This window comes from Musa acuminata, chromosome BXJ1-10 (assembly GCF_036884655.1).
Source record: "Musa acuminata AAA Group cultivar baxijiao chromosome BXJ1-10, Cavendish_Baxijiao_AAA, whole genome shotgun sequence".
NCBI classification, from domain to species: domain Eukaryota; kingdom Viridiplantae; phylum Streptophyta; class Magnoliopsida; order Zingiberales; family Musaceae; genus Musa; species Musa acuminata.
This window is the reverse complement of record NC_088336.1, coordinates 20,555,751-20,583,618: the sequence shown is the minus strand read 5'-3', so window position 1 is coordinate 20,583,618 and position 27,868 is coordinate 20,555,751. Positions and strand designations below refer to the sequence as shown.

Here is a 27,868-nt window from a genome sequence, read left to right as displayed (position 1 = left end):
CAGGTTCGATCGATTCTTCTACATCGACCTAATGACCAATTTTTCATTATAATATTTAATACTATCCATTAGAAAACTAATTCATTGACTTAAGAAACTTGAGATCTCATGATCTAAAATGCTTAAATTGGTTATAAACTTGAGATCTGGCATGACACAATCTCTCTCCTGATTTCCCAGTCTGGATTGCTTCAGTCGTGCGTCCAAGTCAGGAAGTTCACATGCATGCATGTGAAGGGTCGTCAACTCTTCTCAACCGTGGAAGACTTGAACAGGTCAACGCAAAATTAACACCCAAACATCTTATACTTCCAAGACGTACGTCAGTTGGCCTCCAGTTTCCTCCTTTTCTTTTATCTCGTCGAGTGTGATTGCGAGGTGTGCTACATCTCAAAGGGAGTAGGCAAAGTGCACAGATCATGCTTCGAGTGGCCTAAGAATCAAGTCATCAGCTGATTCCCTGAACCAAACGCTTCAGGATTTGAGGAGAGATCTGGCTGGCTTGTCCTTTTGCCCATTCCCTAAGTTTGTTCTTCGCTATGCATTAAGTAACCATCCACTGCATGCGTTTAGAGCAAGTCTTGTTGCCTTCCTCCTCATCGTCTTCCTCCCTGCGCCAACTCTCTCCAGCTTCAGAACTCTGTCCACTCGAGCAAATGGCAAAGAAGGTGATCGGTTCCCCTCTGCTACTAGTTTTCAGTTTTGGTATCGTCTTCGTTCTTCTCGTTATCGATCATGTGGCTATGTGTTTGATGCAGACCTGCACGTTGATTCTGAAAGTAGACCTGGAATGCTCTCGTTGTTCCAAGAAGATCAAGAAAACCCTATGTAAACTCCAGGGTACGTACGTAGCAATTCTAAGATGTCATGGATCGTACGTGAAATGGTAGCTTCTTGATCTTGGATGCATGTCTTGTTTCAAGATCGAGCGAGGATCCAATCCATCGCCTACGACGAGGAAAACGGCACAGTCACTCTATCGGGCCCCTTCGATCCGGACTGCCTCTCCAAGAAGCTGTGCTGCATGGCCTACAAGGTGATCAAGGACATCCAGATAAAGCCCCCGCCGCCGCCTCCGCCCCAGAACCCTCCACCGACAAAGCAGCCAGACGCTCCGGCAACTGCTCTAGATCCCAAGCCGAAGTTAGATGCGCCCGTCGATGCCAAACCCCCATCGTCCAAGCCGCCCGACTTGGTTTACCTTCCGGTTTTTCCGGCTTGCTTCTGCCGATGTTCTTGCTCCGAGGCACACCATGGCTGCTGCTGCAGGTGCTGCTCTTGCGGGAAGATGCGGAGCGATCCACCGCCGGTCTACGGCGGTTCGTACTGCCAAGAAATCAGGATCGTCTTCGAGCAGGACCCACCAAATGCGTGCATTATCATGTAGTTTTTGCGAGTCTTCCTTCTTCCATGTGCACTTTTCTTCGATCTTGTTTCATCTTGCTGAGCTGCTGAGGACAATAAGTGATGAATGACATGAATAAGACGATGATGATTCAGAGATCATCTGATCTGATGTGTTCTTCGTAATCGTGACAGTGAGAAGAAGAGTTCAAGAACCATTGGTTAAGGGAAAACTTGTCTCGTTGTTTGACTGTCAGTCTTTGTGTGTATTTGCCTCGACATGGGCTACACGCTTATCTTATTAATTGACCTACTTAAAATGATTGGTGTACGCTTATCTTATTTGTTATTGAGGTTCACATGGTAAATTTATGCTTGTTTGCCTCCATCATTCTGCTAGCACAGATGGCGTGCCGTGCGTGACGTGCCTGACGACGGCTTCAGCGGAGATGTGGGCCCCACGAGTTTGGGTGGTCGTTCATTTATTTTGTCTAACGTACGTATTTAGTCATCGGTTTCGTATTTAATTTGACATATATATATATATATATATATATATATATATATATCCCTCTCATTATATATTTTATGATGATATATATGCATTAGGATCTTAATTTAAATTGACTTAGAAACTGTCAACATGATTTCATACTTGAGTAATATATCTGTAATATTAAATCTTACGGGCACATATGACATTTTAGAATGTACAAGGACGGATGTGTAAAAGACCTCGCTTTCCGGTGTCCACCAGAATCTTCCTTGAGACCACCTTCCGTGTCGCCTGGTTCAGGTCCTCTTTCCCTAAATCTTGGAACCACCCCTCTCGTTGTCGTTCTTGACGGACCATCGATCCATCGCATTCACCTTCGATCTGAGGCTGCTCTTGCCCCGAAATCTCATCCTCTCTCGATCCTTCTTCCACTCGGTAAGAATCATCCGTTCCTCCTAATCCTTCGAATTCTTTATCCGGCGATCTGAAGTTGACCCACCGGCCGTTCTTTGTCTGGAATTGCATTTGTTTCAATTGACATGGTTTTCAGCTACTTTTTTCTTCTTCCCGTATGTGGTGGATTAATACCCCCCTTTAATGCGCTTTTCGTTCTCCGATGAAATTTGTCGGGAAAGGAAAACATGATGTCGTCATTTATGCTTCAACTTATCCGTTCATTTTCGATTACTCAGATTGAAACATATGCCTTGGAAATATGCATCGTGAATCGGAGTAGGTACATTACTGATAAGCGATCGTGGGATTGGTGGAGCTAGCCTTAACAATATAACTAACCACTAACAGGAATTAGTAGCATGCATTGGTTTGTTTTGATGGTTGTTGATGCTGATGTATTCTACTTTAGATTTAGGTAGAATGTTGTGTAAACATGACAAGCTTCCTTTCTTGATTTTGGTTGGGGGACGGAGTTGTTTGAATCATCTTGAATATAGCAAGAAAATGATTTGTTAGTTTACCAGGAAAATGATTTGGAATGGTTTCTCCTTGTAATCTCTGATATTTTTGTGAATATGCTGATAAGCGCATTGAGTCGATTTTGAATGTCTTCTCTTGGTAATCTCTGAACTTTCTGTGGATAGTCTAGATTGGTTTCAATTCAGGTGATTTTTCTGGTAAGCTCTTTGAGATTCGTTGGCGATGTTTTCTGCTTCTACCATGGATAATCTAAATTAGTTTTGATTCAGTGGTTATGCTAGTACATTTTATTTGATATTACATTTGAGATGTTCTTCTCTTTAGTCCTTGATTTTTCTTTGGATGGTCTAGATTGGTTTTGATTAATGTGATTTTTCTGATAAGCTTTTGAAATAGATCTGGCATGTTTTCTCCTTGTAAACTGTGATCTTCCTATGGAATTTAGATTGGGTTTAATTTAGGTGCTTTTGCCAACAACTTTGAAATTTAGGTGTTCATCACATAAAAAATGGATATTGATGGGATACTTTCTGATGTCCGAGTGGTCAACCTCCCCACCAAGAGTGCGATATATATCTGGGGCTATAATCACAATGGGCAGACAGCCAGGAAGGGCAAAGATTGCCATTTGAGAATTCCAAAGAGTCTTTCGCACAAGCTCTTCAAGTGTGCTGGAGGAGATAATCTGAGATGGTTGGACATTGCTTGTGGCAGGGAACACACTGCAGCGGTAGCCTCTGATGGGTCTCTATTCACATGGGGTGAGTGTTTTTTTTTTGCAGGTCTATTATTTGATCTTCGGCTGATACTATTTTTATAACTTGTGATGATTTTTCAACAAGGGCCACCATAGTTAGATACTTAAATTATTAAATTTTTTTCCTGAAACTTGAATTCAGAGTGTCAGAAGCCTTTTGCTTCTTTTACATGATAACTTGTATTAATGTCAATAAAGTGCGAGCAAAGAAATATTTAATCAACTTTGAATAAAGAATATGTGCACTGCATCACATGTGTCAACAAAATATTATAAATTTCTGTGTGGGCATGGGGCTGCCGGCTGAATTAAAAAAAGATAAGGGAAGGGGGAAGAGAAATATGAGATGAAGGGAGAAAACGAAAAAGATAATGGGGAGACTTATCTCATGCCTGCTATATGTTTTAATGAATTCCTCTTTCTTCCCATGTCTTCTCTTGTGCCTCCACCAGTTCTCTTGTTTCCTCGTTGATTGTTGTTGCTTGTTGCATGTCCTGAAACCACAAACAGCAGAAAGTGTCAAAACCATGGAGGCTGGTTCAGTAAACCAATTCCATATATTGTTTCTTTAAACCGACTGCTAGCTATGTTAATCCCCTCTCTTGAACTCCACTCTAAAAAAATAAAAAATAAAAGTAAAAGCATATACCAAAACCATGTCAACACTCATGTTGCAATGTCATGTTTGTATTTATATGATCATAGCATCCAGTATGGTTGCATGCATCTGAAAGGGAATCCATTAAATTTATATTCATTTAGGAAGCTATTTAAGTTATAAGAGATTGGTAAAAGAACTAAAAGATTAATGTTATATTATCATGGAGCATGTACTATAGTTTAATGTAATGATTTTGATGGACATCATAGTGATAAGAAGGAAACACAAACCAGATCTGCAAGCAATAGATCTGCTTGCTTCTTTTATTATAATGTTATCCACATCAATTTTTGTATATATATGTTATGTTTACATAGGAATACTGAATTATGTGTTTGCGTGGGTTCTATGTGAGGTGGTAATATGAGATCTTAGTATGAATTTGCATAAACTCATATGAGGCCACGTATACAGAACATAGACCATTTTTGGAGCACTGTTTTGACTTTTGACAGATGTGGTAACCCAAGGATTATAAACTTGCAGAAAAAAAAATGAAAGTGTTTTTATGTATCAGCTTGTTTTTTATAATACTTGATCAGCTTCAAGTAATAGTTCCAATGATTTCATTATCTTCTTTTGGGATATTTATCTCAGAAATATGCATCACTTCCAAGATGGCCTTTGTGGTTATGATAATATATAAACTGAGGGATTCTAACCAGCCATTTTGTTTGATATAAGGTGCAAACGATTTTGGTCAGTTAGGAGATGGAACTGAAGAGAGTAGAAAGCACCCCAAGAAGGTTAAGTCATTGCAGACAGAATATGTGAAATCTGTCTCTTGTGGAGCACATTGTACAGCTGCTGTTGCAGAACCTCGGGAAAATGATGGCACAATATCCACAAGCAGGCTTTGGGTGTGGGGACAAAATCAGGTAGCTTTCTTCCATAGGATTTTGCCAGCTCTTTTCTGTAACTCCAATTGTTAACATCATTTTTTTGTCTTCAGGGATCGAACCATCCACGCCTATATTGGGGAGCCTTTAATCCAAACACGGTATTCAATATATGAACATTAGCATATTCCCATCTGATAAGAACTGTCTTGGGGATTTTATGTTTTTCTTTGTCAATGTTTTTTCAATCTCAATTATCATTATGCTGCCATTTTTTCTTTATGTCCTCTATGCATATTAAACATGAATTATTTGTTAGGATCGGAGCGGCACTAAGAGGGGGGGGTGAATTAGTGCAGCGGATTAAAACTTCGGTTTTAGAAAATCTTTCGTACGATAAAAATAATGTTTCGTTTGAAACCGTTTCAATTGCGTTGAAAGCATACGTAATAAGATGAGGGCAGTGAACTTAGCAAAGTAAAGGTTTGCAGAAAGATAAATGCATAAACATAAACGCAAACCGGAGATTACGTCGATTTTAAAGTGGTTCGGTCAAATGACCTACATCCACTTGCGAGGCCCCTCTTCGATGAGGCTCCCACCTTCCACTAGCAAATCTCTTGAAAGGGAAGGGTAAATACCCCTCTTACAACTCTTTACAAGCGGTTCACTCTCTTACAAATTTTTAGCAAGAAAGAAGGAGGTGAACACTAGCAAAATGAAAACAAGATTAGCTAGGACTTTTCTAAGACCTTTCTCTCAAACACTTGCTGCTCAAAAAGTTGTCTTCTCAGCTGAGACTTGAGGGGTATTTATAGGCCTCAAGAGGATTCAAATTTGGGCTCCAAAAATTTGAATTCTCTTATGTTCCCGATGCTGGCGGTGCCACCGCCCAGCCAAGCGGTGCCACCGCCCAGCGCTCGGGTGCTGGGCGGTGCAGCCGCCCAGCCCAGGAGGTGTCACCGCCTAGCCCAGGCGGTGCCATCGCCTAGCCCAGGCGGTGCCACCGCCTAGGCCAATTCAGCTCACTGGTTAGGCTCCAAACTTGGCCCAAACCAGTCCGAACTCGGGCCCAATTGGCCCCTACTTGGGTTATAGGATTAACACCTAATCCTAACCCTAATTAACGTGCTAACTACGAATTTAAAGACATTTTCTAAGCTATTACAAAGTCCGTAAGTCAAGACTTCTTCCGGCGAGCTTTCGGCGAACTTCCGACGGACTTCCGATAAACTCTCGGAAACCATTCTGCGGACTCCCGGCAAGCTCCTAGACTTCACGATTTGATCTTGGCGAGTTCCAACGAGCTTCTTCGGTAAGCTCCGATCTTTCTCAGTGAGCTCCGCGAACTTCCAACAAACCTTCCGGCGAGCTTCCGAAAAACCCTTCGGCAAGCTCCCTACTCATTCTCGGCTAGTTCCAGCAGCATTCCCGACGAACCTTCGGACTTCCGTCGAACTCTCGAACTCCCAACGAATCCTTCGCGCTTGACTCCAGCACTTTGTTTCGCTTTATGTCTTCATCGTTATCGTAGTTAATCCTGCACACACAAACAAAAAACTCTACTCCGATCTAGACAATTATTATAAAGCGAATTGACATTCTGTTGCCCGGCACGTCATTAGTTGGCGCTTTGTCCGATTCTTCGGCGCATCGTCCTCTCTTGCGGCTTGTTGCCCAATCGGCGGTTGACCTCCGCAACGCCGATATCCTTGGCGCAATTCCGCTCTTGGCCCGATGCCCGACGTCCGAAGCCTTCTGCCATCCAATATCCTAACGTGATCTCCTCCGGCGCAACGTCAATTCCTCCTGCCTTAATTGTCTAATCCTGATCGAGTAGACCTGCATCACTCAAAATGCAGTTAAACATAAACATAATTATCAATTGGTTTCATCATCAAAATACGAGATTCAACATTAGTCACATTGGTGAACAAAGTTATGTACTTATATCCAAAGTGCACTTTTTGGAGCTGCTTTTCCTTTGTGATCTGACTTCTGAGTAGTTAGTTCTTTTAGTTGATAGAGAAATAAAAAGTGAAGCATAGAGAGTGATGGAGATTATAACTTGGTTTACCAATCATTTACCGGAAGTTATTATACAATGATATACTTATATAAACTTGACTTTACAACATAATTATGGATTCTTTAATGGTTTAAGTAATGGTATCTTTTTAAAATGATTAGTGATTTAGTTTTAGAATATTAATTAGCTGCTTGTATTGACAATAAGGATTTCGTAAACTATGTATGCCCTTTTAGGTCATTGATTAAATTTGTAAAACAAAGTTATTATTTTTTTAATATTTTATTTTATATTTTCTCCAAAATTATATTATAATATTTTAACTTTTATATTTTCATTGTGCATCACAAAGGTTTTCTTTTCCTGATTATTTTCATATTTTTTTACTACTCTTCCTTCTGTTGTCATGTTAGCCTTCTCTGTTGTGTTTGTCTGATGCATTTGCACTTGGACCATAATGACATTAATTGCTCATTGCTTTTAGTGCATAAATGGTTATGAAAAATACTTTAGGCTCCCTATTAGTTCTTCTTGTGGAGTCCAAACTCTTTGCTGTCATATCGGGGCCTCACTTTTTCTTTTCTCTTTTTTTTTCTGTCTAATTGATTTATTACTTGTGACAGATTATATTGTTGGAACTTGGAAACTCATCCTTGAATTATGTATAAGTTGCAGCAGATGTTCTTATATTTCCCTTACTACTATCCTTTTCTGGTTTCTGTTAACTTCTATAGTGATGCAATGTCTTGTACTCTGATTCAATGTGTAAATTTTTTCACCTGTAGGTTATACGTCAAGTTTCCTGTGGGTCAGTCCATGTAGTGGCCTTATCTGAGGATAGCTTGCTTCAAGCTTGGGGTAATTATTTGACACTGATGACTGATGAGCTTATAACACTATTATCTTGGCACATGATTTAAAAATATTGTTTGGACTGGTACATATTGAACCAATATTTATGGTCCATTACCAAGTACCGGTAATTGATCATACAGCTTGGTATCACTTGTATACCATTCATTTTTATTCTTCTGTTCTTCTATTAGATAACACTGAATGTTGTAGGATGGCATACTGCACACTCTCTTAGATCATGTTCATCCAATAAGTTATTGATTTTTTTATTCAACCAACATTTAAAACCTCATGTTTGCATTTCGGAGTTACATGTTGTATTTGTGCTTTTTCATAAAATTTTCTTATAGCTGAAAATTCTGAAACATGCTCCACATAATTTGGGTTTATATGCCTAAAAAATTTAAAAAGTAAAAGAGATAGAGAAAGTCAAATTTAAGCCATGTTTGGGAGAAAAGCCAGTAAATATCTTCCGAAACCTTGAACCAGGTATTAACTAGATACATGTTACTCTTCTGATAAACCAGGCTACAATGAGTATGGCCAGCTTGGCAGAGGTTTTACATCTGAAGGATTACAGGGAGCTCGGATATTGAATGCTTATGCCAGGTTCCTAGATGAACCCCCTGAGCTTGTGAAGATAAGGCAAGTGGCTTGCGGGGAGTACCACACTGCTGCAATATCAGAAGATGGTGACGTGTAAGTCATCTGAGAGGAAAATGGTTCCTAGGGTTGTCTCTGTAGCATGACAGATCAGATTTTATGGTTTATTGCATGAGGCAACTAGCGTTTTGGATTTTGAAGTGCTTCTAACGTAGAGACCTTACTGGTTGGAAGATGAGAGGAAGTCATGGAACCAGCCTAGACCTTCAGTCTTCAATTAGTGTTAATTCTCATCCTAGTGGCATTATCTACGACTGGATTATACATTCTGGAGTTATCAATATGTCTCCTTGATTTTCATCTCTCATTTATATTCATAAATAACTTCTGACTAGTGTCTCTACTGTTATGAGTTGGTCTTATCATCAGTGCATATGCATGCATAATAGGCAATATACCGATATAATTTTGTTAATATAAATAATGTTTGACTGATATCCATGTATCTCTAGTATATTTTATTCAAAATGTTGTTGCAACATAAAATGTTTTTCTTTTTCTGGTTACTTCTATTTCTTGCTAGGTCTGTATTTTTTTTCTTGCACATACTTCAAAAAAAAAAAACATATACGTTTTTCTTCTCCAAAATTTATTATTAATTATGTAGAAAGCTAGGTTTTTTCATACTTGATAATTTTAAATGGTCAAATATTAGTTCTGCTCCTGTCATTTCTAATTTTTGTATGTTTTTTTTTATACATTACTTGATCTTTGCTCTGCAGATTATAAGTTTTGGATATCTTATTTGGAATGTGTTCTAACAGAAATATTTTATTCTCAATTTCATTTTACACAAGTTGCATAGTGCTTAAGATTGAGATTCTTTATGAAAATTGGATTGGTCCCAACAAATGACAAATTTGAAATGAATTGCTAAATTAATTCTAAGATGTTGATATTTGATAAATTTTATAAGCATTTAACTTATATTATGATAAGTTCTAGTTCATCAATGAGCCCACCATAGACAATCCAATAAAAAGTTAGTGTTCTTCTTAAAGATTTGGCATTGACATGTATGTTTGTCAATTCAAGAAAAAAATGCAGAAGGTCAAGTTGGCAAATTTGTTACACCAGAATTTCAGGTCCTGGAACTCACACATTTGTTGGTCTTTCTGTTTGGATGATTAGATGCTTTTCTAACTCTAACTGTATCTGGGCATGCATTGTTTCACATCTTAGATTAGTTAGGAAAGCGGGTTCTTTAGGATGAAATTTCTATGCTAATGATACTCTTCCACATTTATCGTAGTGAGTCTTGATCTCTTCTTGAATGGATGGTACTTCTGAGTTCTGATCTATGCTAATGGTTACTTCCACACTTTGTCTCATTTGTTCTTGATCTGTTCTTGAATTGGATGTTTCCTTAGAATCTGGGTCCAAGTGATAATAGTAACATCTGCATTTCTGATGTTAAGAGAATATCTAATAAGTTGTGCTCACATATACCCTTGGTTGATCAATCTCTGAGTTATATATGCTTTCTTTAGTCTGTCACTTCAAGAATAGTAAGTATTTGTCTGAATTGGTTGAATTAAATAATAATAATAATAATCTGTTAGTGAGGAATGTAATCATGTCCACCTTTAGATAACTTTTGTACCTATTAATCCAGTTTACTAAAAATTTGAAGGGCTAATTTTACATTTGGATAAACCCCTGTTTTAGAAACTTCTCTGTTTCTAGAGTAGACAAACCAATTGCTCCTATGATCATATATAAGAAGGATAATGGAATTAACTATATGGTAACATCAGTGGTCAAGGTGCATTTTATTTTAGCTTGGGCCCTTATGCAATAAGTTCCTTTTTGTATGTACTACATAATTCGAATTTATTGTTGTTTGCAACTTTTGCGTTATGTAATGCCACTACACAATCTCCTTTGTTTTCTGACTGGTGATAACTAACATTTTTTTTCCTTCTGCAATTGTTTGGGGGTGTATGCACAGATGATCTGTCTATGTGACTAACATAAATATGGTATATTATTCATTTAGTAGTTTCTTGATCTGAAATGTTGTTTGTTGATATGTTGTTAATGTTGCTCTTGCTGTTACACTGTATGCTGAGTCACAAGATTGACTAAGCCTCTGAATTGCAGTGAGGTACTTCTTGCTTGTGCTCTGAACACAATTGTTCCTGGTCTCTTCTGCTTCAGTGTTACTTTTATCTTTTTTATTTTGGACTTCTCTTGGTGCATGCAATTTCTCTTTTGTCCAGGTGTAACATACAAACAATAATATGGAAATCCCATTCTGTTTGCTTTCAATTACAAACGTACTACGTTTTCATATATAATAATATTGAATTTGTCTTTTCCATCTCTCCATTTGACATTCATGACATCATTGATTTGTCAAGATATAAGATGTGGCATATTTTTTATATTTTATCATGAGTTTTATTTTATAAATCTCATTTATTATGGTGTATTGTATTGAGTACTTGTTGATGCCTTTTGGTCATCAGTCAACAGTCCTGTGTCATTGATTTCTTTTGGCCTATGTGGCCCCGAGTCTCTTTCTAGCATGTTTTTTTTTACCTTTCTGTCTCTATTTATATATCAATCCATCTTTTATTTATTGACTGTATCCTGTGATTAAAACTTTAGACATATAATGGGTCTGTTGGTCTTGCACTTTTTGATATTCTATTATGTAATTTATTAACGCTTCCTTTATCATTGCCCTTTCCTTCTTAGATCCATGTGGTGGTTATTCTTCCGTGTGTTCTTTCGATATGGTAAAGTATATATGATATGTGAACTGTCCTGGTTTCAGTGTTTCTTTGTCGTTGATTCAGATAGTGTAAATTATGTAAACCTATCATTAACTATTATCACAAAGTACAGCATAAATAATTGATCTAGGACTCCATACTCTTTGATAAATATCGCAATACTACTGAAGTCTTTTACATTGTCAAAATTTGGAATTTTCTGAATGAGGCACCATGACAAGTTATTGATGCTTCAGTGGAATTAACTCATAAAGAGGATGACCTCTTGTCCTGATTATTATATACCTATAACGTGTTTCATAATCAGTGTACTCTTTGATTGGAAGCAGATGCTCTTGTTTTAAACTGCCTCTAGTAAAAACTCTCATTCATTTTTTATTTGCATTTTTGCAATGATTATCCAATATCTATATGTGGACTTCTGTACTTCAAATTGTTGATTGATTCTCCAGGTATACCTGGGGGCTAGGAAGCATGGGACAACTTGGACATTGTTCTCCTCAGAGTGGTGATAAAGAGCTGCTTCCAAGGCGAGTGGTTGCCCTTGATGGTATAACCGTAAAGGATGTTGCATGTGGTGGAGTACATACTTGTGCTTTAACTGCCCAAGGAGCCCTTTACACTTGGGGTGGTGGGCAAGCAGGACAGCTTGGACTAGGTCCCCAGAATGGATTCTTTTCATGTGTTCCTAATGCATCTGATATGCTACTGCGCAATCTTCCAGTCTTGGTCATACCTAAGGGTGTACAGCTTGTTACCTGCGGGCATTCTCACACGCTCATCTCCATGCGAGATGGAAGAATATATGGATGGGGTTATAATAGTTATGGTCAAGCAGCCAATGAGAAATCGACATATGCCTGGTTCCCCTCACCTGTTGACTGGTGGGTTATTTTCTGGAAAGGTCAAAGTTTTTTTGTTTTTTTCTTATCTTGATTTCTAAATTTCTTGGTCTTTATTACAAGGTGTGTTGGGGAAGTCAAAAGATTGGCGGCTGGTGGTGGTCATTCTGCTGTGTTGACTGATGCTCACACATTGAAAGAACTGTGTGAGTTCAGGCTTGCAGAGAGTATAAATCTTTCTAATTGCTTTACAATTGCTGATGTTGCTTCTCGAACTGGTGCGGATTCCTTGGCAAGACTGTGTGAAAGATATAGGTACGGACAAACATATGCGTTGAGATCCTAATTCTTTATAGGAAAACAAGAAAATTTGGTCTATTGGAACCCTGCATTTGAGGTTGGATGCAGCTATGCTTTAATTCCAGAAGTTCTATCTCGGTGCAATTTACACAAATATATACATTTGGAATTTTGGATTTCCCCTCTTGTTGCTACCAAACTGGGAATGTCTCAACATTCCGGAAAACCAACACGTTCATATGTTTTATGAATCATATACTCTAGTTTCTTTAGCAGGAATAACTTTTAGTTGGTGTTTTTTGTGCGTGTGTGTGCAGGGAACATCTTCTTGAACAGGATAACCGTGACAATGAAGAGGAAGAAGCCAATCGAGAGGACTAAAACTAGGTCACAGTATTGGTTCATTCATCATTCAACTATGTACCATTTAATCATTGTCCATGACAAAAAACATTATTCGGTTGACACAGACTAAAAGAAAAAAAAGACTGGTACATTCATTCGACACATGGGTGTTCATTTCATAAATTCCTTGAATAATAAAGCAGATTGACCCTAGAAAACTATGCATTTGGCTGTTTAGTTTTGTTAATCTCACTTGTGTAACTCCTCAAAACCTATTTCTCTTTGTTTCGGCAAGAAATTCTTTAGTTTTGAACTTGGAGTTGACGTTGGCTAGATTTGTAACCTGAACTGTGGTTGCTACGAACTTGAAGTTTGACATTAGGCATCCGTAGGACTAGGTAGATTTCATATGTAGAGATGTCAATTCCAATCCTGGTTTTCTTTGCCTTATTTGTTATGGTTGGGTTAAGATGTAAGGAACAATCAAATGTCTACAAAACTAAGGTAGTTTAATTTGCTTGAGGGATGCAACCGTGATATCTATTTGGTTCAAATCAAAATGAATTGAGTTGATGTGGTTCTGACGAAGTTTCAAATCCTCAATCTTTAATAAGTGAGTATGATATATCAACATCAAATTAATATTTATAATATTATTTTATGCTCATCTATAATGAAATTATAGTTAATCTTATGACCAAATGAAACCTTATTAAAGTTGAATACAAACTAAGGTAACTAAATCTAGGTTAAAATCAATAATAGCTACATTTCGAGGAGTTCGCAAATACCAACAGATGAAGGGGTGTATATGCAAAAGAATCCTGCAGGATTTAATTATTCTGCACATGTCTCCTAGCACTCGTCCATTTGTCTCTTACCACAAGGCGGGTATGTCTTGGGTAAAATATTACCGGGTAGACGAACTAATGTTCGTTTTATATTTCAGTTGCGAGATATTGGCTGACTCTTCGAGTGCGAAGGATTCGCGCACGCTTGCGACCTGTAGTACTGGAAAAGAAGACGCTTAGGGTTTGAGGACGGCCGCCACCTAAGAAGGATCTCCAGATTCCGCTGCTCGCACGGGTCGATCCTGAATCTCCGATCGCCTTGTTTCTGGTTTCGGAATCCGATAGATCGTGACCGGCGGAGATGGGCGACGTCGAAGACGAGCTCAGGGACTACAAGATCATTAAGGAAGGGGAGGCCGAGATCCTGATGCATTCCAGCAACACCGTCTTCTTCAACAAAGCCCAGGTGCCTGGCCGTCTTTGATTTCTTTTGCTCTTTCGGATGTGTTTGTTGGTTTTTCGTGCGTTCTTGGGAGCTCTTGCTTCGCTCGCTGTCTCGGTTGATGCCACGATTGCATTGTTTTGGTTGTAAGATATGCTTGCATTTGTTTCTTTTTTTAGGTTTAATCGATATAGTTTTGATTAGTTTGAGTAAACAATATTCCTCAAATAAACATAAATTAGATTCTTTTTTCTTCAATGTAGCACACCAAGAATGATTTTGCTGAAAACGTATATTTTATAGTTACATCTTTTGGGTGAAAGATGTCGTGCTGTAAACGTATTAGTCGATTGTCTGTATGAAATTAAACATCAGAAACATCACAAAAATTTGATATTTGTTAAATCGAAGTACCAATACATTCTTTGAAAAATGCTTATCAGTCACAGGTTCAGTTAATTTTGGTACTTTTTTTAAATTTTAGCCCATTGGGCCCAACTAGTTAGTGTTGGCTACATGAATGTTTTGCTATCATTTCCGAGACACCTAGGTGATGAAGGTGAGTGATGATCTATATTGAAATCAGTTAAGATCCATATCCATGAGATTTGTTATGATGATTGTAAGTGACCTAAAGCAACCCCTCCACCTTTTTCATCCATGCTTGAGATTGGGATTTGCGGTGCTAGGTGCCAAATATAGATGTGAACTTTAATAATGATAGTTACATTGAGGCCATCCTGGTGTGAGGTTGAATCTTTTAGGAATTCACTTTGTATGACCTTTTTGTGTAACCCACACTGTCTATCAATCCTGCTTTAGAGGCACCTCACTTGTAAACAACTTGAGCACCCAAAGTTACAGGACTTTCACGTGTGCCAATGTGCTAAGGGCCTAAGGCTAATTGCTATTGTGAAATTGTTTGTCATTAGGAGTATATGGAAGTTGGTGCTTTGTGTTCACTGTTACTGAGACATGAACCAAGCGTATACAATAAATATCTAAGTGCAACTGGCCCTGTTCAGTTCAGTTCTTTAGAATGCTAGTATGTGGTCCCTACAGTGCCTTAAGGGTTCTCTACAAACATTTTCTTTCAACTCCGATCCAATTGCCAGTTCATCTCTTAAACTTTTATCCATCTAGTTGTTGCTTGCTACTCTTTCAATTTTTCTGTCAAGAAAAGGTCGACACAGGATAGAGGTACTTTTGGAACAGCACCACAACATCAAGTTGCAGTTCCTTGAAAATATTATGGTGGAAAATTGACTTTTGAGTTTTAGAGGTTGCTCTTGAGTTTGTGGAATCTTGTTAAGTGGTTCTTGGCAAGTCAAAAGAAGATTGCATTTCCAACGGTGATTATCAATTATGTTTGGTAGTGTCATGAGAGATATGGCTGATCAAAGAAGTACTTGGCCCAAAGCTATGATAGTGTTCATTGTACTTGTGTTGTACATGCCTCATGGATTTCAACAATGGGGGGATTCTGGTTTTGACAACTTATCGGATTGGTACAGTACTGAGATGTTGAGCAAAACACTGATCTGTGTCACCCAATTTCATTAAATAAAATAATAGAAAATAAAAAAAGAACAATGTGCTCACTGATACATAGCTAAATGTTTTAAATACCAGTTTTTAGTTGCACTTGTAAATTCCGGTTGGTACTTAGTAGTTAGTAGTGCAACAGATATTTTAAAGCATAATGTTATCATATTTGAGCTTTAGTGTCGGTAGGCATCGCTTAATCATCTCCAAATTGCAGAGACTAGCTAAGATACTTGATCTAATAGGACACTAGAAGAATCAAGTTTGAGCATTTCAGTTTTGTTTTGTAATTGTTTGAGAGGTATTCACAGATTCACATTGCTTTTGAAAATCGGAATACTTATCTGTTTAGTTGTTTGTGAGGTTTGAGAACTTGGATGGTTGTTTTAAGTTTGTCATAGGACAACATAAATTTGATTATTGAACATCATAGAGAAGATGAAAATGGCAGACATACATGTCCTGGATGCAGCATGAACTCATGTATCCCAGAACTTAAATTATTCTTTTTTTTACTTGTCATATATGTGTTGATACTGAAAACATTAATCCATTGTGAAGAAAATTCAAAGCACAAAAATCTTAATTGGAATGCAACAAGACTTAACCTGATATAAGCCTCATATTAACTAATAGAGAAAAATGATATAGTTTTTTGCTTGTTAGGCAGTCAAAATTTTAGCACTTTTCCCCCTCTCTACTTAGTTGAATTTAAAATTGTAATCAAACACAGTTACTATGCACAAAATTATTAAGCTTAGTTTAGAGTTCAATGCTGGTCTTCAGGAATTTATTTTGATATTGTCATAAATTATCATTTCTTGAAAATATTATTTTGATAGTTGGATGAACTCTTATTTGGCTTGAGAAGAAGCATTTTAATTACTTAGAGCTTGGGTTTCATGTCTGAATTTGACAGGATAAGCAACATTTTTGATCCAGTATCCAATCCTTAATTAATAACAGTATCTTTTGCTGTATGTTTAAGTGAATCCATCGTTTTCCACCTCATTATTTCTAATAAACCTTTCCACAGTTGTATTTATCATTTCATTTGTTTCAAGTTTCTGGTTTTCTCTGCTGTTTATGTCATCTTGATGCTGCAAACAAAAGTACAAAGGTTTGTTTCTTTCTTTAGGTCTACAACCGAGATATGTCCATTGCTGTTTTGAGGACTTATATTGCTAAGTGCAAGGAAGAGCATGATGCATATTTGAGCAAAAAGGGTAGACTAGAAAATAAGGTTCCTGAGGAAAAAAATTCTGTATCTGTTGCAAAGAACGACAGTATCACTCAGGATGCAGAGGCTAATGGAGATACTGATGTACAACAAGATCAATCTCTAGATGAGACAGAAAGTATTTCAGAAGGATTCATAAGGATGCCATCTTGGAAAGGTTCTCAAGAACTTAAGGCACCAAGAGTCCTTGAGGCGAGTTTTTTTTTTTGTATGAGTAATTTGGTGGTTTTCTGCTTTAACATTTTGTCTTATTGAGAGTCATGTCATTTGAGTTTCCGTCCCATGACAAAAAAAAAAAAAAAATTGATGCGTATTTTGTGTGTTCATGTTTTGCACTTCATATTGGTAGGCTTTGGCCGCTTCTGGACTAAGAGCTCTGCGATATGCCCGTGAGGTAGATGGAATAGGGCAAGTTATTGCTCTGGACAATGATAAAGGTATCTTTATTTTGGTTATATTCCAATGTTGCATATGATATAACTATTCAGTTTTTATCTAGTTTGGGGTTTTGAACCATAAAGTTTATTTTTGTCACAGCATCCATTGAAGCTTGCAAGAGAAACATAAAATTTAATGGTTCTGTTGCATGCTCAAAAGTTGAAGCTCATCTTGCTGATGCTCGTGTTTACATGCTCACTCATCAGAAAGAATTTGATGTGGTAAATTTTTGTTCAATCTACATGTGAAGCTGTTTTTTAAAATATTTTCTTTTAATTGTAAGTTTTTTCTTGCAATTGTAACTTTTAATGTGGTAAATTTTCATTCAATCTACATGTGATGCCATTTTTAAAAATATTTTCTTTTAATTGTAAGTGTTTTATTGCAATTGTAACTTTTAATGGAGTGTCATCAAATCATAGAGATTAGAATGGTAGAATATCATGTGGTAGCTTAGCTGGTACCTAGATTTCTTGTACTTATGCTGTAGAAAATATATTAGTTGTAGTTAAAGTAAAATATATCATTCTACCTTTGTTCATACACCAATCTATCCAAGGCCTTGGGAGCTGATGTGAGAAACTCTGGTTTAAAGCAATTTTTGGATTAGTCTTCTTATTTCCATCCATATAAAAAGCCCTCTGAACTCTGAAGTAGAGGACCATGAATTTGTGGCTTCTGTATGCTCATTCATATATTCAAGTTTGTTCAATTTCAATAATCTTTTGCATGGATCACATCTTGCAAGTTGCTTTTATCAAAATTTAGTCAATTATTCTTTTTTATCTTGTGGTTTTTGATGCTATATATTATGGTTTCTGGCATTAAACAACCCATGTAGCCCAACTAGGAGTCTATATATTATCCATAGAGCATTTGCAGTCAAAGGCCTCTATGTCAGTCTGTCAACTAGGAGGCCAAGGGGTGAAAGTTTGTTTAAGCCATTTGAATTTTCATAGTGGAAACCCTTTTCATGTGTCCATGTCGTCCATCATATGCGCTCGATGTGTATGTTACATGGTCCAAGGATTATGGCATACTATCTGAAAGCAGATAGTCAGTGAGGATTATAGCAGAGTAACTTTGTTCGTTCTGGGGGCTGGTTTGGCTCATGATATATGTCTTGTTGGCCAAATCACGTTAGATCTCATTTACTTAATTGGAGACTTAAGACCTTTTGTTATTATTTTTCTTGCAGGTTGATCTTGATCCTTATGGATCACCATCTGTATTTTTGGACTCAGCAGTCCAATCAGTTGCAGATGGAGGCATCTTGATGTGCACAGCTACTGATATGGCAGTTCTCTGTGGAAATAATGGGGAGGTTTGCCATTCAAAGTAAGGAGTTGAGCATTACTACTGTACAGAAAGATATATTATTGTGTGAATAATCCAATTGTTGAATTCAAATTAGGTATGGTTCCTACCCTTTGAAAGGGAAATATTGCCATGAAATGGCTTTGCGGATCCTCTTGGCATGCATTGAGGTATTTCCATGTTTTTGTCAATAACTTTTGAACAATGCAATTGGGGTTTCTTTTTATTATTGATTTATCCTCTCCCAAATTCAGAGTCATGCAAACCGTTACAAGCGACATATTGTTCCTATCCTCTCTGTCTATATGGATTTCTATGTTCGAGTTTTTGTTCGGATATATACGTAAGTTACTTATTTTTTGCCCTAACATTGGATTATAAATCATACTTTCTGTGTTATCATATGATGCACTGTTAATTGATATTTATGGCCCAATACTCAGCTCCGCGAGTGCAATCAAAGAAACACCTCTTAAACTCTCATATGTTTACCAGTGTGTTGGCTGTGACTCTTTTCATCTCCAAAGTGTTGGGAGAACAATTAATAAGGTAAGCTGCCCACTCAGACCATTCAACTTGCCTTCGAAGATGTCTTATTTTTTCCCTAATTTAATCTATAGTTTTTAACATCTTATGCCTTCTGGTTCCTTTTTGTCTTATTGGATCTAAAGGACAAAAGTGTGAAATCTGCACCCGGATATGGTCCTGTGGTTCCTCAAGAGTGCAGCGATTGCGGAAAGAAATTTAACATGGGTGGTCCAATATGGTCTGCTCCTATGCATGACAAGGAATGGATATTTTCTATTTTAGCAAATGTCAAAGCTATGAAGGAAAGATATCCTGCTTATGAAAAAATTTCTGCTGTGCTAACTACTATATCAGAGGTGCCACCCTCTCTCTTAACTTAGTAGCTACAAAGTCATGCATTTCAGCTGTGATACCAAAGTAATGTTACTTATTGTGGAATTGTGATGCTTCAGGGAGATGACATCTCTGTTTGTTTTTGAATTTTATTTTGCCATGATCTTTCTTATTATTTCAAATTCATGTAAATAGTTGTGTTTACTGGTTATTACAATTTTCTTTTTGCACAGTTTGCAACCTGTGGGAATATTGTGAAGCATTATGTTTTCTAATTGTTGTTTACAAGCAAGTCTGGAAACTGGTCAAAGATGTCTTGTTCTAACTAAAAGACAAGCCCTATGCACTAGGCTCCTACTATATAGGTTTTGGGAGGGTTCATGTATGCAGTTTTACCTGCAAATACAGATGCTTCCTAGACTCAACCTGCATCCGTATTATTATTTAAGGACTTGCTATCAAAATGGTAGTCATAGTGCATGAAGCTCCTGCCAATTTAGGATTGGGAAACGGTGTACATAATCTTACATTTGCAAGCAAGGAGGCTCTTGCACTCGAACCTTAACCTAGGTTGCAAGGGACTGAAACATCTAAATTGAGTTTCTTTTTATATTAGGTTGGTATACCCATTTTACTGATGAATTTGTTGCTGTTTAATCACAATTTTCATTATGGCACACTGGTTGTTACTGTTATTAACTTTCAATTTAAGTTACAGTTGTCATTGTTTAACCAGAGTCAGCTTAAGTTTATATTATGTTATGTGCAGGAATTACATGATATTCCTCTCTTTGTAAGTCTCCACAATTTATGTTCGACTCTCAAGTGCACCTCCCCATCTGCAGTTTTGTTTCGTTCTGCAGTGCTGAATGCTGGATATCGTATCTCAGGAAGTCACGTGAATCCTCTGGGGCTGAAAACTGATGCTCCAATGGATGTTATTTGGGACATTATGCGTTGTTGGGTAGTTTTCTTATCCTCCTTTTTGTTACCCTTGATGATGTGTGTCAGTGTGATTTTTCTTTTTCCTTTGTTGCGACTATTGTCACTTCAAGTAGCATCTCCATATGGAAAGTAGTTGCAGAAATGTGTTACATGGTGATGATTTCTCGCATGTGTTTCCAGGTCAAGAATCATCCCATCAAAGCACAACAACCAGACAAGTCAGGAACAGTGATACTGTCCAAAGAACCAAAACTACAAGTATGTTGCTTTCTTTCTGTAGCTTGGCAGCATTTCTTTCCTTAGCTTATACACCTCCAGAAACACTTTCCAACTTTTGAGCCTGGGGAATTTGCCGCAAAGTTGAATTCTAGTGTAGTTTTGATGTCAGTTTCTTTTTTCCTACTTTCTCTAGATAAAGTTAATTAATATCTTTTGTAGACCAGAAATTGATTTCACCTTGGAGAACAAAGAAGTTGCACCATGAAACTGCTTGATGAATTTTATTGAGCTTACATTAAAATGCCTATTCTAATTAGTTCTTGAGGCATTAAGAACTATCTCGTGGTTGATTATGCATCTTTTTATGTTGCAGGCGAATTTTGCTCGAGCAGCTGCTTCACTCAGCAAAGCAAAAGTCAAGAAGGAGGTGAGGTATCTTCCAAATCCCGAGAGGCATTGGGGCCCTAAGGTTAGGGCAGGTAGGCAAATTACAAGCAAGCACTGCTCTTTATTGGGTCCCGATGTAGTGAGCGGGTCTCTAGACCAAGAAGCTGATGGATCATCTGAGGCAGTGGCAGATAAATTGGCTGAAGGACCTGCAACGAAGCGTCAAAAGACTGTCGATGTGTCTGCATCACAATCATGATGACACACTTGATTGTCGAATGATGATGTTTTTGAAACTTGGTTGTGCTAAATTAATCCAATGCCAATTCACGTCATAGTTTTTAATTTCCCTGGTTATCCTGCTACCTGAAGGGTATTGGAGAAAGAGGAGCATGTAAGCAAAGCTGATTTGTGAATTCTTGTCGAGTTCAATTTACAAGTTTTGACCGAAGCAAATTAAATTTATGATTCTTTTAGTTGCTCTGTGACTGAGTTGTACATAATTTTAGACTCTGAAGCTATGTTCTCTTTTTTAATTTTAAACTATCGAATAATCACTTGCTATGTTTGCATGGTTTCTGATGTGCACTGCTGATGCTTCTCACAGAATACTATTTGCCGCAGCTGTGATGGTTTCCAATACATAATAATTCTCGATGCCCAGCGGGTCATGCTGTCATGGGTGATGGTGATTGAAGTCTGACAGTCCTGATAGGTACGCCTTATGTTCCTTTGCTTCATCTCTTGGTGCTCTGTTGGATATCCTCTAAATATCCCTTGGAATTTACTCCCACCCGGTCATATCCCAAAAGGGGGTAATGACCGCCTTTAGCTCATCCCCAGCAAGAACTAAAAGTCCATGACCAACTAGAGTAAGTGTAGCAACAGGGTTATATCTCTGTCTAATTTCTGAGAAATAAAAAGGAAAAGAATGCAGATTGGAATGAGCCTAACTACCTCATTAGGTGATTTGTGCTGATTTTTTTCATAATTGACTCGAATCAGTTGGCAGTTTGGTTTTCAATTTTTATTGTCTAATCATCCGATCTAGACAACTATGCTGATCAGATTTCTAACTTGAATTATTTTCTATTGACAAGGCCCTCAATGTGGCTGCTGTATGAGTAGGTCATTAGAAGCTCTAAGTTCTGTGATGTGCCTGAAGCCAAGGGTGGCCTCCAAAAAATAAAGCCATCTAACTTTAAACTTCTTTTGATGAAGTTTCTGCCTATTATCTTCTTAAACACTTGTAATAATCGATATCTCATGTCTGTGTTATCCATCTTTGGCTTGATATTTGATCTTATTATAGAGGAGAAAGGAGAAGGGAGAAAATAAAGGAAGTTGCGGAAAAGGCTATTGAGGCTGACCCAAAATAACAAAAAAGAAAAAAGAACAAGATCTTTTATTCTCAAAAAGTATAAAAATGATTACAATCATCAAACTGCATGTCTATTTCAAGCTTCACATGAATGAAAGCCTATAATATAATTAGGGAAAAAGTTTATAAGCCTCAAACATTACATAGATAGAAAGAAAAAAAAAAAAGATAATGACTATGCCATCTACTCTATTTCCCATTGGAGGAGCCGTTGACCATTTGAGCTGCTGTTCCGGATGGGTTGAGCTCGTCCCAAGCCTCAATCCATGTAACCATAGCATCGGCAAGCTTGGTGAAGTAAGGGTCAATCTTCCCAAGCTTTTCTCTCACCTGCTTGGACAGTTCAATGTAGCACTTCTGCACGGTGGTGCAATCCTTTGGGAGGACAACCGTCTGGAAGAAGGGGATCAACTCTTCCTGCCAGAAGATGCCCTTGTACTCCTTTTTCAAGTTCACAAATGGATTGCTAGCTTTGCTGTGCCAGATGTAGGGTAACCCAGTCTTGACCCCCAATCGCAAGTGATCACAGATCACCTAAAATATCATCCATTGGATGTGATTTAGATTGATGGTCATGAGCATGCTTGGCAAGTATAGCGAGTGATGTCATTTGTGTGATAGAGATGAAGATATGACGACAAATCTAACCCGAGTAGCAAAGAATGGACTGAAGCAGAGACTCACTCACCTTGATGCACCACCCAGCCCACATATCATCATATCGCCCAATGGGTTGGCCATCGCCCATAAGTCCAAAGTACATTGCAGAGCCGATGAGCTCACGATCGAAAGCCAGATTCATTCCACACATAGGAAACAGAGTTCCCCTGGGTATCGTAAGAACTGCATCCACATACCTGATGAACACAAAACACAGTAGTTAAGAAATCTGTAAAGCAGTTCTCCAACAGTGAAACCTTCGGCATCACAGTGTTTGGTACCTGGTGTTCCTCTCTCGCGGCTTGACAAGCTGGGTGGCAGCATCATAGTCTGGAATGTTAAGCCAAAGGCCATGAGACACAACCGTCGGAGTGCCCTCGCGGAGGCTGAAAGGGTATCCGCGGACAAAGTCTGTGCCTTCTCGGTAGGGATCATACAAGGTGTTGAAGAAGTAGGGAGTGGATGGTGTCAGGAGATTGCTTATGTGCTGTTCCAGTGCATTGATCTCTTTGCCAGAGGGATCTTTAGCAACCTGTTTGAGATGACAGAAAACGCTGATCTACTTCAGTTTGTGCAATTCAAGATCAACATCAGTGTTCATTCCTTACATATTCTCTTCTCAGAAACTTTACTTCAGTCTGCAGGCGATCGATGAATGAGGAAAGATACGGAACGAAAAAAAGAGATTTTTCAGGGGGGAGGAAACGAAAATAGGGGCATTAAATCAAAAAGGAAACTTGGAGTCTTAATTGAGATAGCAAGCACAAGGTGGGTCGATTTCATAGGCGTAACTTACGAAGCAGTCGTCGTCGATGGTGTAGATGTATTTCTTCTTGGAGACCATGTAGCCGAAGCAGCGGCAGGCGGAATCCTTGAAGGAGATGCAGGCGGCCTTGGGGCCCAGGATGCGTTTGATGTCGTTGCGGTTGTAGAGCTCGTAATCGAACCCCTCCGGCACCCGGATCGTCTTGCTCGGGTCCCCGTCCTGTACCACGATCAGGTGGTAGGGCTGAAAGAACGGCCGCCACATCTCCAAGAAGTCCAGGTTCCGTATCGTCGGGATCACGATGTCGAGCTCGTCCTTCAGCAGAGGCGTGCCACGAACCGTCGACGACGATGGTGAATCCTTCCCCGCAGCCGCCGCCGTCATCTCTCTTCCTCTCCTCCTCAACCTAAACAATCGATCAATCCTAGAACAACGAAGAATCCAATGATGAGGAAGAACGATCACTCGCACGCTCGCTTGGGGGCACGTGTCGACACGTGCGGACAAATCGGCGCGAGTAGAGAAAGCGCGCGCGAATTAGCTGGTTTCGGCTAACGGACGGCGGATGCGACGTTTACGGTCGGGTGCCTGACGGGGTCTTCCAGGATCTGTCCTGCGAGGCGCAGGCGAATCGGTCTTTGGAAGGGGGTCAAACTCGCTTAGAATTTCTAGCGGTGACCGTACACACACACAATATATATATATATATATATATATACTCCTTTAAAGTAGACTTAAAAAAATACCCAAAAAGTGGCGTTTAAATGTATGAGCTTTGAAGGACAAGACTAACTTGAAATGCTTCAATATTTTTTCCTTCTTGCATTAGGCAACGAGTTGATCGAAGTGGCGAAGTTGACTCTTTTGTTATATTAGTTTGACATCTATACGTATATATACACACGCTGTTTTGCTTTCAAGTATTAGTCTATCTATTTTGATGTGCTTTCTCTCTTCCATCTTCTTCTCCTTGCTATGAAGAAATAATATCTAGATTATATTTTGGTACCATTTGGTGTCACCGTCATGTTAGCATATCACCTATGGCTTCTCCGCAGCATCGTCAAGAATCCTACTAAGACCGTCATCGGCATCAACGCCATCAATCGGCTGCTTTGGATTATGGTGGTCTCTCTCTCTCTCTCTGACATCGGCATCAACGCCATAAACCTGCCAAGAACGGCGTCTTTGCAGTGCAAAGCCTAAGGAACAGCATAATGGCATCAACACTTCTGGCCACCACCGCAATCATGCTCAGCTCACCGATCGCGGAAATGCTCTTGACAAGCCTCAGCGGGAGCTCAACCAAGCCCGGAGCGCAGGCATTCATGGTGGGGTATAGGACCAACCTCGGCCTCTCCATCAAACTGTTCTCCATCCTAGTCCGCTTCATGCTGGACTTCCTCCTCAACGTCCAATCCATCCGGTACTACACCCACACCAGCATCCTCATCACCGTGCGTCTCAAGCGCCACCGCTCACCCGCACACTGCCTCACCGCCGACTACGTCGCGAACACCATGAACAAGGGGAGCTATTTCTGGTCCACTGGAATCCATGCCTTCTTATGCCTTCAGAAGAGAATCGTGCTGCTGCTGCTGCAGATTGATTGTCGACTCCAATCTTGATCTTGAAATGCACGGTAGGCCTGCTTCTAGGAAGAATCTTCTCTCCCTCAGTATCGAAACCAAAAGATCCGACCTTTCCTTCTTTCCTCCTGTCATCCTTCTCATCGTTGCTCAAAAGCAACGAATCCCTTTCAGAGGAGAATGGTGATGCTGCTGCAGATTGATTGTCAACTCCAATCTTTATCTTGAAATGCACGGTAGGCCCGCTTCGAGGAAGAATCTTCTCTCCATTAGTATCGAAGACAAAAAGATCCGACCTTTGCTTCTTTCCTCATGGCAGGGGTATAAGCCTCAGGCACTGACAGCCTCTTGCCAGCGTCTGCCTCCTGCGGACCAGTGATTTCAGATGCTTCTTTCTCTCCGTACGACAAAGGCGGGGCCAGAAATGGGTTGCTGCTGCAGTCCACCTGCTTGTCCTTCCCATCATTGCCAATACCATTTGTTGGTTGAAACCCAGCTGCACCACTGCAGGCAAGACGATGCTGTAAGCTCAACAATGGCCTCTCCGCCTTCCTCTGCTGCCTTGTTTGTTCCACCATATCTGCTTTGGCATCAGTGGCGGTGTGGGGGTAGGTGTGAGGATCAGGTAGCCTCGGAAGCCAATCAGGTATGTGATTACCAACCGGTGCCTCCCCAATCTGAGCAACGCCGGGTGTAGACTTGGCTACTCGAGGTACAGGGAGTATGGGGATGGGCCCAAAGAATGGGACTTCCGCCTCAAACTTGGCGATCTCTCGAACAACATCTGAACTAACCAGGCAATGTCGAACATCGGATGCACCGCGAAAACCGCACGACAAGCTCATATCCTGTATCCCCTGGATGACATCGCACACATTGCGCCAGCCAAATTCGCATAAAAATTCGCAGTTTTGCCTAGAGAGCAGATGTACCGGACCGCAATCTGCGCCAGAGCGTCGTTCGCAGAGCAATGGGAACCGTGAAACCCAGTTGACTCGCAAATCTGGGCGACGGCAATCTTGGCAATGGCGTGGCCGAAATCGGCGTCTCCTGACGGCCGACTTTTCTTCGAGCTGGTCTGCTGATTCTTTCCACGCTCCTTGCCTCCATCGCTCATGTTCTATCGATCATATTATCGGCGCCAAAATCAGGGCTTTGTCCATCCGCGGTTATTTCGACGGTCGCACGCGCCATGTGGGAAACAGGTTTGCCCACGAAAAGCCCTAGATTTCACCAGAATACGAAATACAGAGACTAGATGGATTCTTGAAGTTGGTCGGTGAGTGGCGGATGGCCTCTGGAGCTACTACAACGCGGTTCCTCCATGGATCTCCACAGCTTGAGATCGGGAAAAATAACCAATTTAGTGCAAGAAAAATGAAATCTATAATTTCTGCAAGAGATTAATCCACGGCAGGCGGATTACATACACCATGAAAAGCTAATCTATGGTTTAGAAAGGAGGCAGACGAAGAGACTGAGAGAAACCCTAGATTCCGAATAGGAGGGAGAGACAGAACGAGTGGTTTGGCATCGAGTCGAAAGGGGGTTTATACGGCAATTTAAAGACGAGGGTTCGGGGTGAGACTCCGTGCCTGCGAGAAGCATGCTCGCGAGGGACACGTGGCGAGCGGTGGATGGCAGGATGGAGCATACCATAATAGAAGGCCTTAATGCTGTTCCGGAAGAGCAGCGGACCGCCTTCTTACGGCGCCGGGCGGGTCACATCGACTCGGTTGATCGCCTGGAGCCGCTGCACCGACCGTGACAGCAAACACGCTCCACCTTCCACCCAACACGCGGTCCCACACACAGCAAACAACACAACACCGCAGACCATTCGACAAGGCACAAGCACCGCCACTGGGACCCACTAACAAAAGGTGACGCATCGGAGGTATTACGACAATGCCTTGTTCTCGGGACTTCCAGCTGGGACAGCAAGTATCGACGTGGCTTCGTTCTAATTGTCACCACTGGTGTTCGGTGCTCGAGGTATCACAGGAAACGGCTTCGCATTGTCTGTGAGCTTTCCGCCGTTGGATTTCTAAGTGTATGAATCTGGAACGTGCATGTAACCTGAAAGGTTAATAGAGTATGGTGCTCTTCACAAAGCACAATCTTCAATTCTTTTCTGGGCTGTAATGACCCATCAATAATCCAAAATTTTGGTATATATATATATATATATATATATATAAAGAATTACTTGAATGAATTGTCTCTTGTGTTTTCCTTGCCTCCCAAGTCATCCAAAGCTCACCATGGAGTAGGAAGTCAAACATGTGGATCATCTCTGTTCGTGGCAGTGCCAAACTCAGAGCCATGTCACGGTTTCATATCATACATGTTATCAGGACACACGGCCAAATAAAAGTGACGACAAAATGTTGCACACCATTCGCTTGCATGCATTTACTACGGAGGTCCATTCCATTTCTTCATGAGTCTCTTGCCCTGCTGTTTAAAGCTCGCCACC

General features: G+C 39.8%; 5 protein-coding genes and 1 pseudogene across 7 annotated transcripts; 4 read left to right on the top strand and 2 right to left on the bottom strand.

Annotated features, from left to right (window-relative positions):
• The first annotated feature begins 366 nt into the window (after window positions 1-366).
• LOC135594953 (protein PYRICULARIA ORYZAE RESISTANCE 21-like) lies at window positions 367-1,575 on the top strand. The gene is made up of 3 exons (XM_065085460.1): window positions 367-668; window positions 759-840; window positions 924-1,575. The coding sequence occupies exons 1-3, from the start codon at window positions 564-566 to the stop codon at window positions 1,385-1,387; spliced, it is 651 nt and encodes a 216-aa protein (XP_064941532.1). The 5' UTR covers window positions 367-563; the 3' UTR covers window positions 1,388-1,575.
• A 562-nt stretch (window positions 1,576-2,137) lies between these two features.
• LOC104000414 (ultraviolet-B receptor UVR8) lies at window positions 2,138-13,029 on the top strand. Of its 2 annotated transcripts, none has more exons than XM_009422447.3 (9): window positions 2,138-2,275; window positions 3,267-3,537; window positions 4,879-5,072; window positions 5,147-5,194; window positions 7,848-7,920; window positions 8,445-8,616; window positions 11,774-12,205; window positions 12,287-12,478; window positions 12,781-13,029. In XM_009422447.3, exons 2-9 carry the CDS (start codon window positions 3,285-3,287, stop codon window positions 12,842-12,844), a joined length of 1,428 nt encoding a protein of 475 aa, XP_009420722.2. In that variant the 5' UTR covers window positions 2,138-2,275; window positions 3,267-3,284; the 3' UTR covers window positions 12,845-13,029. The 2 variants fall into 2 exon arrangements, with proteins under 2 accessions (XP_009420722.2, XP_064942363.1); XM_065086291.1 differs by lacking the exon at window positions 2,138-2,275 and adding an exon at window positions 2,285-2,409.
• Window positions 13,030-13,796: 767 nt separating this feature from the next.
• On the top strand, window positions 13,797-21,476 carry LOC135595414 (tRNA (guanine(26)-N(2))-dimethyltransferase 1-like). 2 transcript variants are annotated; one of them, XM_065086288.1, is made up of 12 exons: window positions 13,797-14,065; window positions 16,725-17,018; window positions 17,176-17,263; window positions 17,364-17,485; window positions 18,463-18,602; window positions 18,679-18,751; window positions 18,836-18,924; window positions 19,025-19,130; window positions 19,253-19,465; window positions 20,212-20,406; window positions 20,568-20,645; window positions 20,980-21,476. In XM_065086288.1, exons 1-12 carry the CDS (start codon window positions 13,961-13,963, stop codon window positions 21,250-21,252), a joined length of 1,776 nt encoding a protein of 591 aa, XP_064942360.1. In that variant the 5' UTR covers window positions 13,797-13,960; the 3' UTR covers window positions 21,253-21,476. The 2 variants fall into 2 exon arrangements, with proteins under 2 accessions (XP_064942360.1, XP_064942362.1); XM_065086290.1 differs by lacking the exon at window positions 16,725-17,018 and having other exon boundaries at window positions 13,823-14,065.
• A 905-nt stretch (window positions 21,477-22,381) lies between these two features.
• Window positions 22,382-24,250, bottom strand: LOC135594952 (UDP-arabinopyranose mutase 1-like). Its single transcript, XM_065085459.1, has 4 exons — window positions 23,831-24,250; window positions 23,316-23,566; window positions 23,063-23,231; window positions 22,382-22,908 (listed from the first exon to the last, which is right to left on the bottom strand). Exons 1-4 carry the CDS (start codon window positions 24,182-24,184, stop codon window positions 22,564-22,566), a joined length of 1,119 nt encoding a protein of 372 aa, XP_064941531.1. The 5' UTR covers window positions 24,185-24,250; the 3' UTR covers window positions 22,382-22,563.
• Window positions 24,251-25,017: 767 nt separating this feature from the next.
• On the top strand, window positions 25,018-25,428 carry LOC135594756 (uncharacterized). The gene has a single exon (XM_065085265.1). The coding sequence runs from the start codon at window positions 25,018-25,020 to the stop codon at window positions 25,426-25,428; it is 411 nt and encodes a 136-aa protein (XP_064941337.1).
• A 92-nt stretch (window positions 25,429-25,520) lies between these two features.
• Window positions 25,521-26,633, bottom strand: LOC135595415 (transcription initiation factor TFIID subunit 8-like; annotated as a pseudogene).
• Window positions 26,634-27,868: the final 1,235 nt, after the last annotated feature.

What these genes read in the sequence shown, in the direction of transcription:
- LOC135594953 (XM_065085460.1), top strand. Translation starts at nt 564, where the DNA reads ATGCGTTTAGAGCAAGTCTTGTTGCCTTCCTCCTCATCGTCTTCCTCC. An exon ending in TCGAGCAAATGGCAAAGAAG is followed by an intron (nt 669 to 758) that starts GTGATCGGTTCC and finishes TGTTTGATGCAG; the next exon opens with ACCTGCACGTTGATTCTGAA. An exon ending in AACCCTATGTAAACTCCAGG is followed by an intron (nt 841 to 923) that starts GTACGTACGTAG and finishes TCTTGTTTCAAG; the next exon opens with ATCGAGCGAGGATCCAATCC.
- LOC104000414 (XM_009422447.3), top strand. Translation starts at nt 3,285, where the DNA reads ATGGATATTGATGGGATACTTTCTGATGTCCGAGTGGTCAACCTCCCC. An exon ending in GAGCCTTTAATCCAAACACG is followed by an intron (nt 5,195 to 7,847) that starts GTATTCAATATA and finishes TTTCACCTGTAG; the next exon opens with GTTATACGTCAAGTTTCCTG. An exon ending in AGACTGTGTGAAAGATATAG is followed by an intron (nt 12,479 to 12,780) that starts GTACGGACAAAC and finishes GTGTGTGTGCAG; the next exon opens with GGAACATCTTCTTGAACAGG.
- LOC135595414 (XM_065086288.1), top strand. Translation starts at nt 13,961, where the DNA reads ATGGGCGACGTCGAAGACGAGCTCAGGGACTACAAGATCATTAAGGAA. An exon ending in GTTTTTGTTCGGATATATAC is followed by an intron (nt 18,925 to 19,024) that starts GTAAGTTACTTA and finishes CCCAATACTCAG; the next exon opens with CTCCGCGAGTGCAATCAAAG. An exon ending in CCAAAGAACCAAAACTACAA is followed by an intron (nt 20,646 to 20,979) that starts GTATGTTGCTTT and finishes TTTATGTTGCAG; the next exon opens with GCGAATTTTGCTCGAGCAGC.
- LOC135594952 (XM_065085459.1), bottom strand. Translation starts at nt 24,184, where the DNA reads ATGACGGCGGCGGCTGCGGGGAAGGATTCACCATCGTCGTCGACGGTT. An exon ending in CCGCGAGAGAGGAACACCAG is followed by an intron (nt 23,232 to 23,315) that starts GTACCAAACACT and finishes TGTGTTCATCAG; the next exon opens with GTATGTGGATGCAGTTCTTA. An exon ending in GGGCTGGGTGGTGCATCAAG is followed by an intron (nt 22,909 to 23,062) that starts GTGAGTGAGTCT and finishes ATGATATTTTAG; the next exon opens with GTGATCTGTGATCACTTGCG.
- LOC135594756 (XM_065085265.1), top strand. Translation starts at nt 25,018, where the DNA reads ATGGCATCAACACTTCTGGCCACCACCGCAATCATGCTCAGCTCACCG.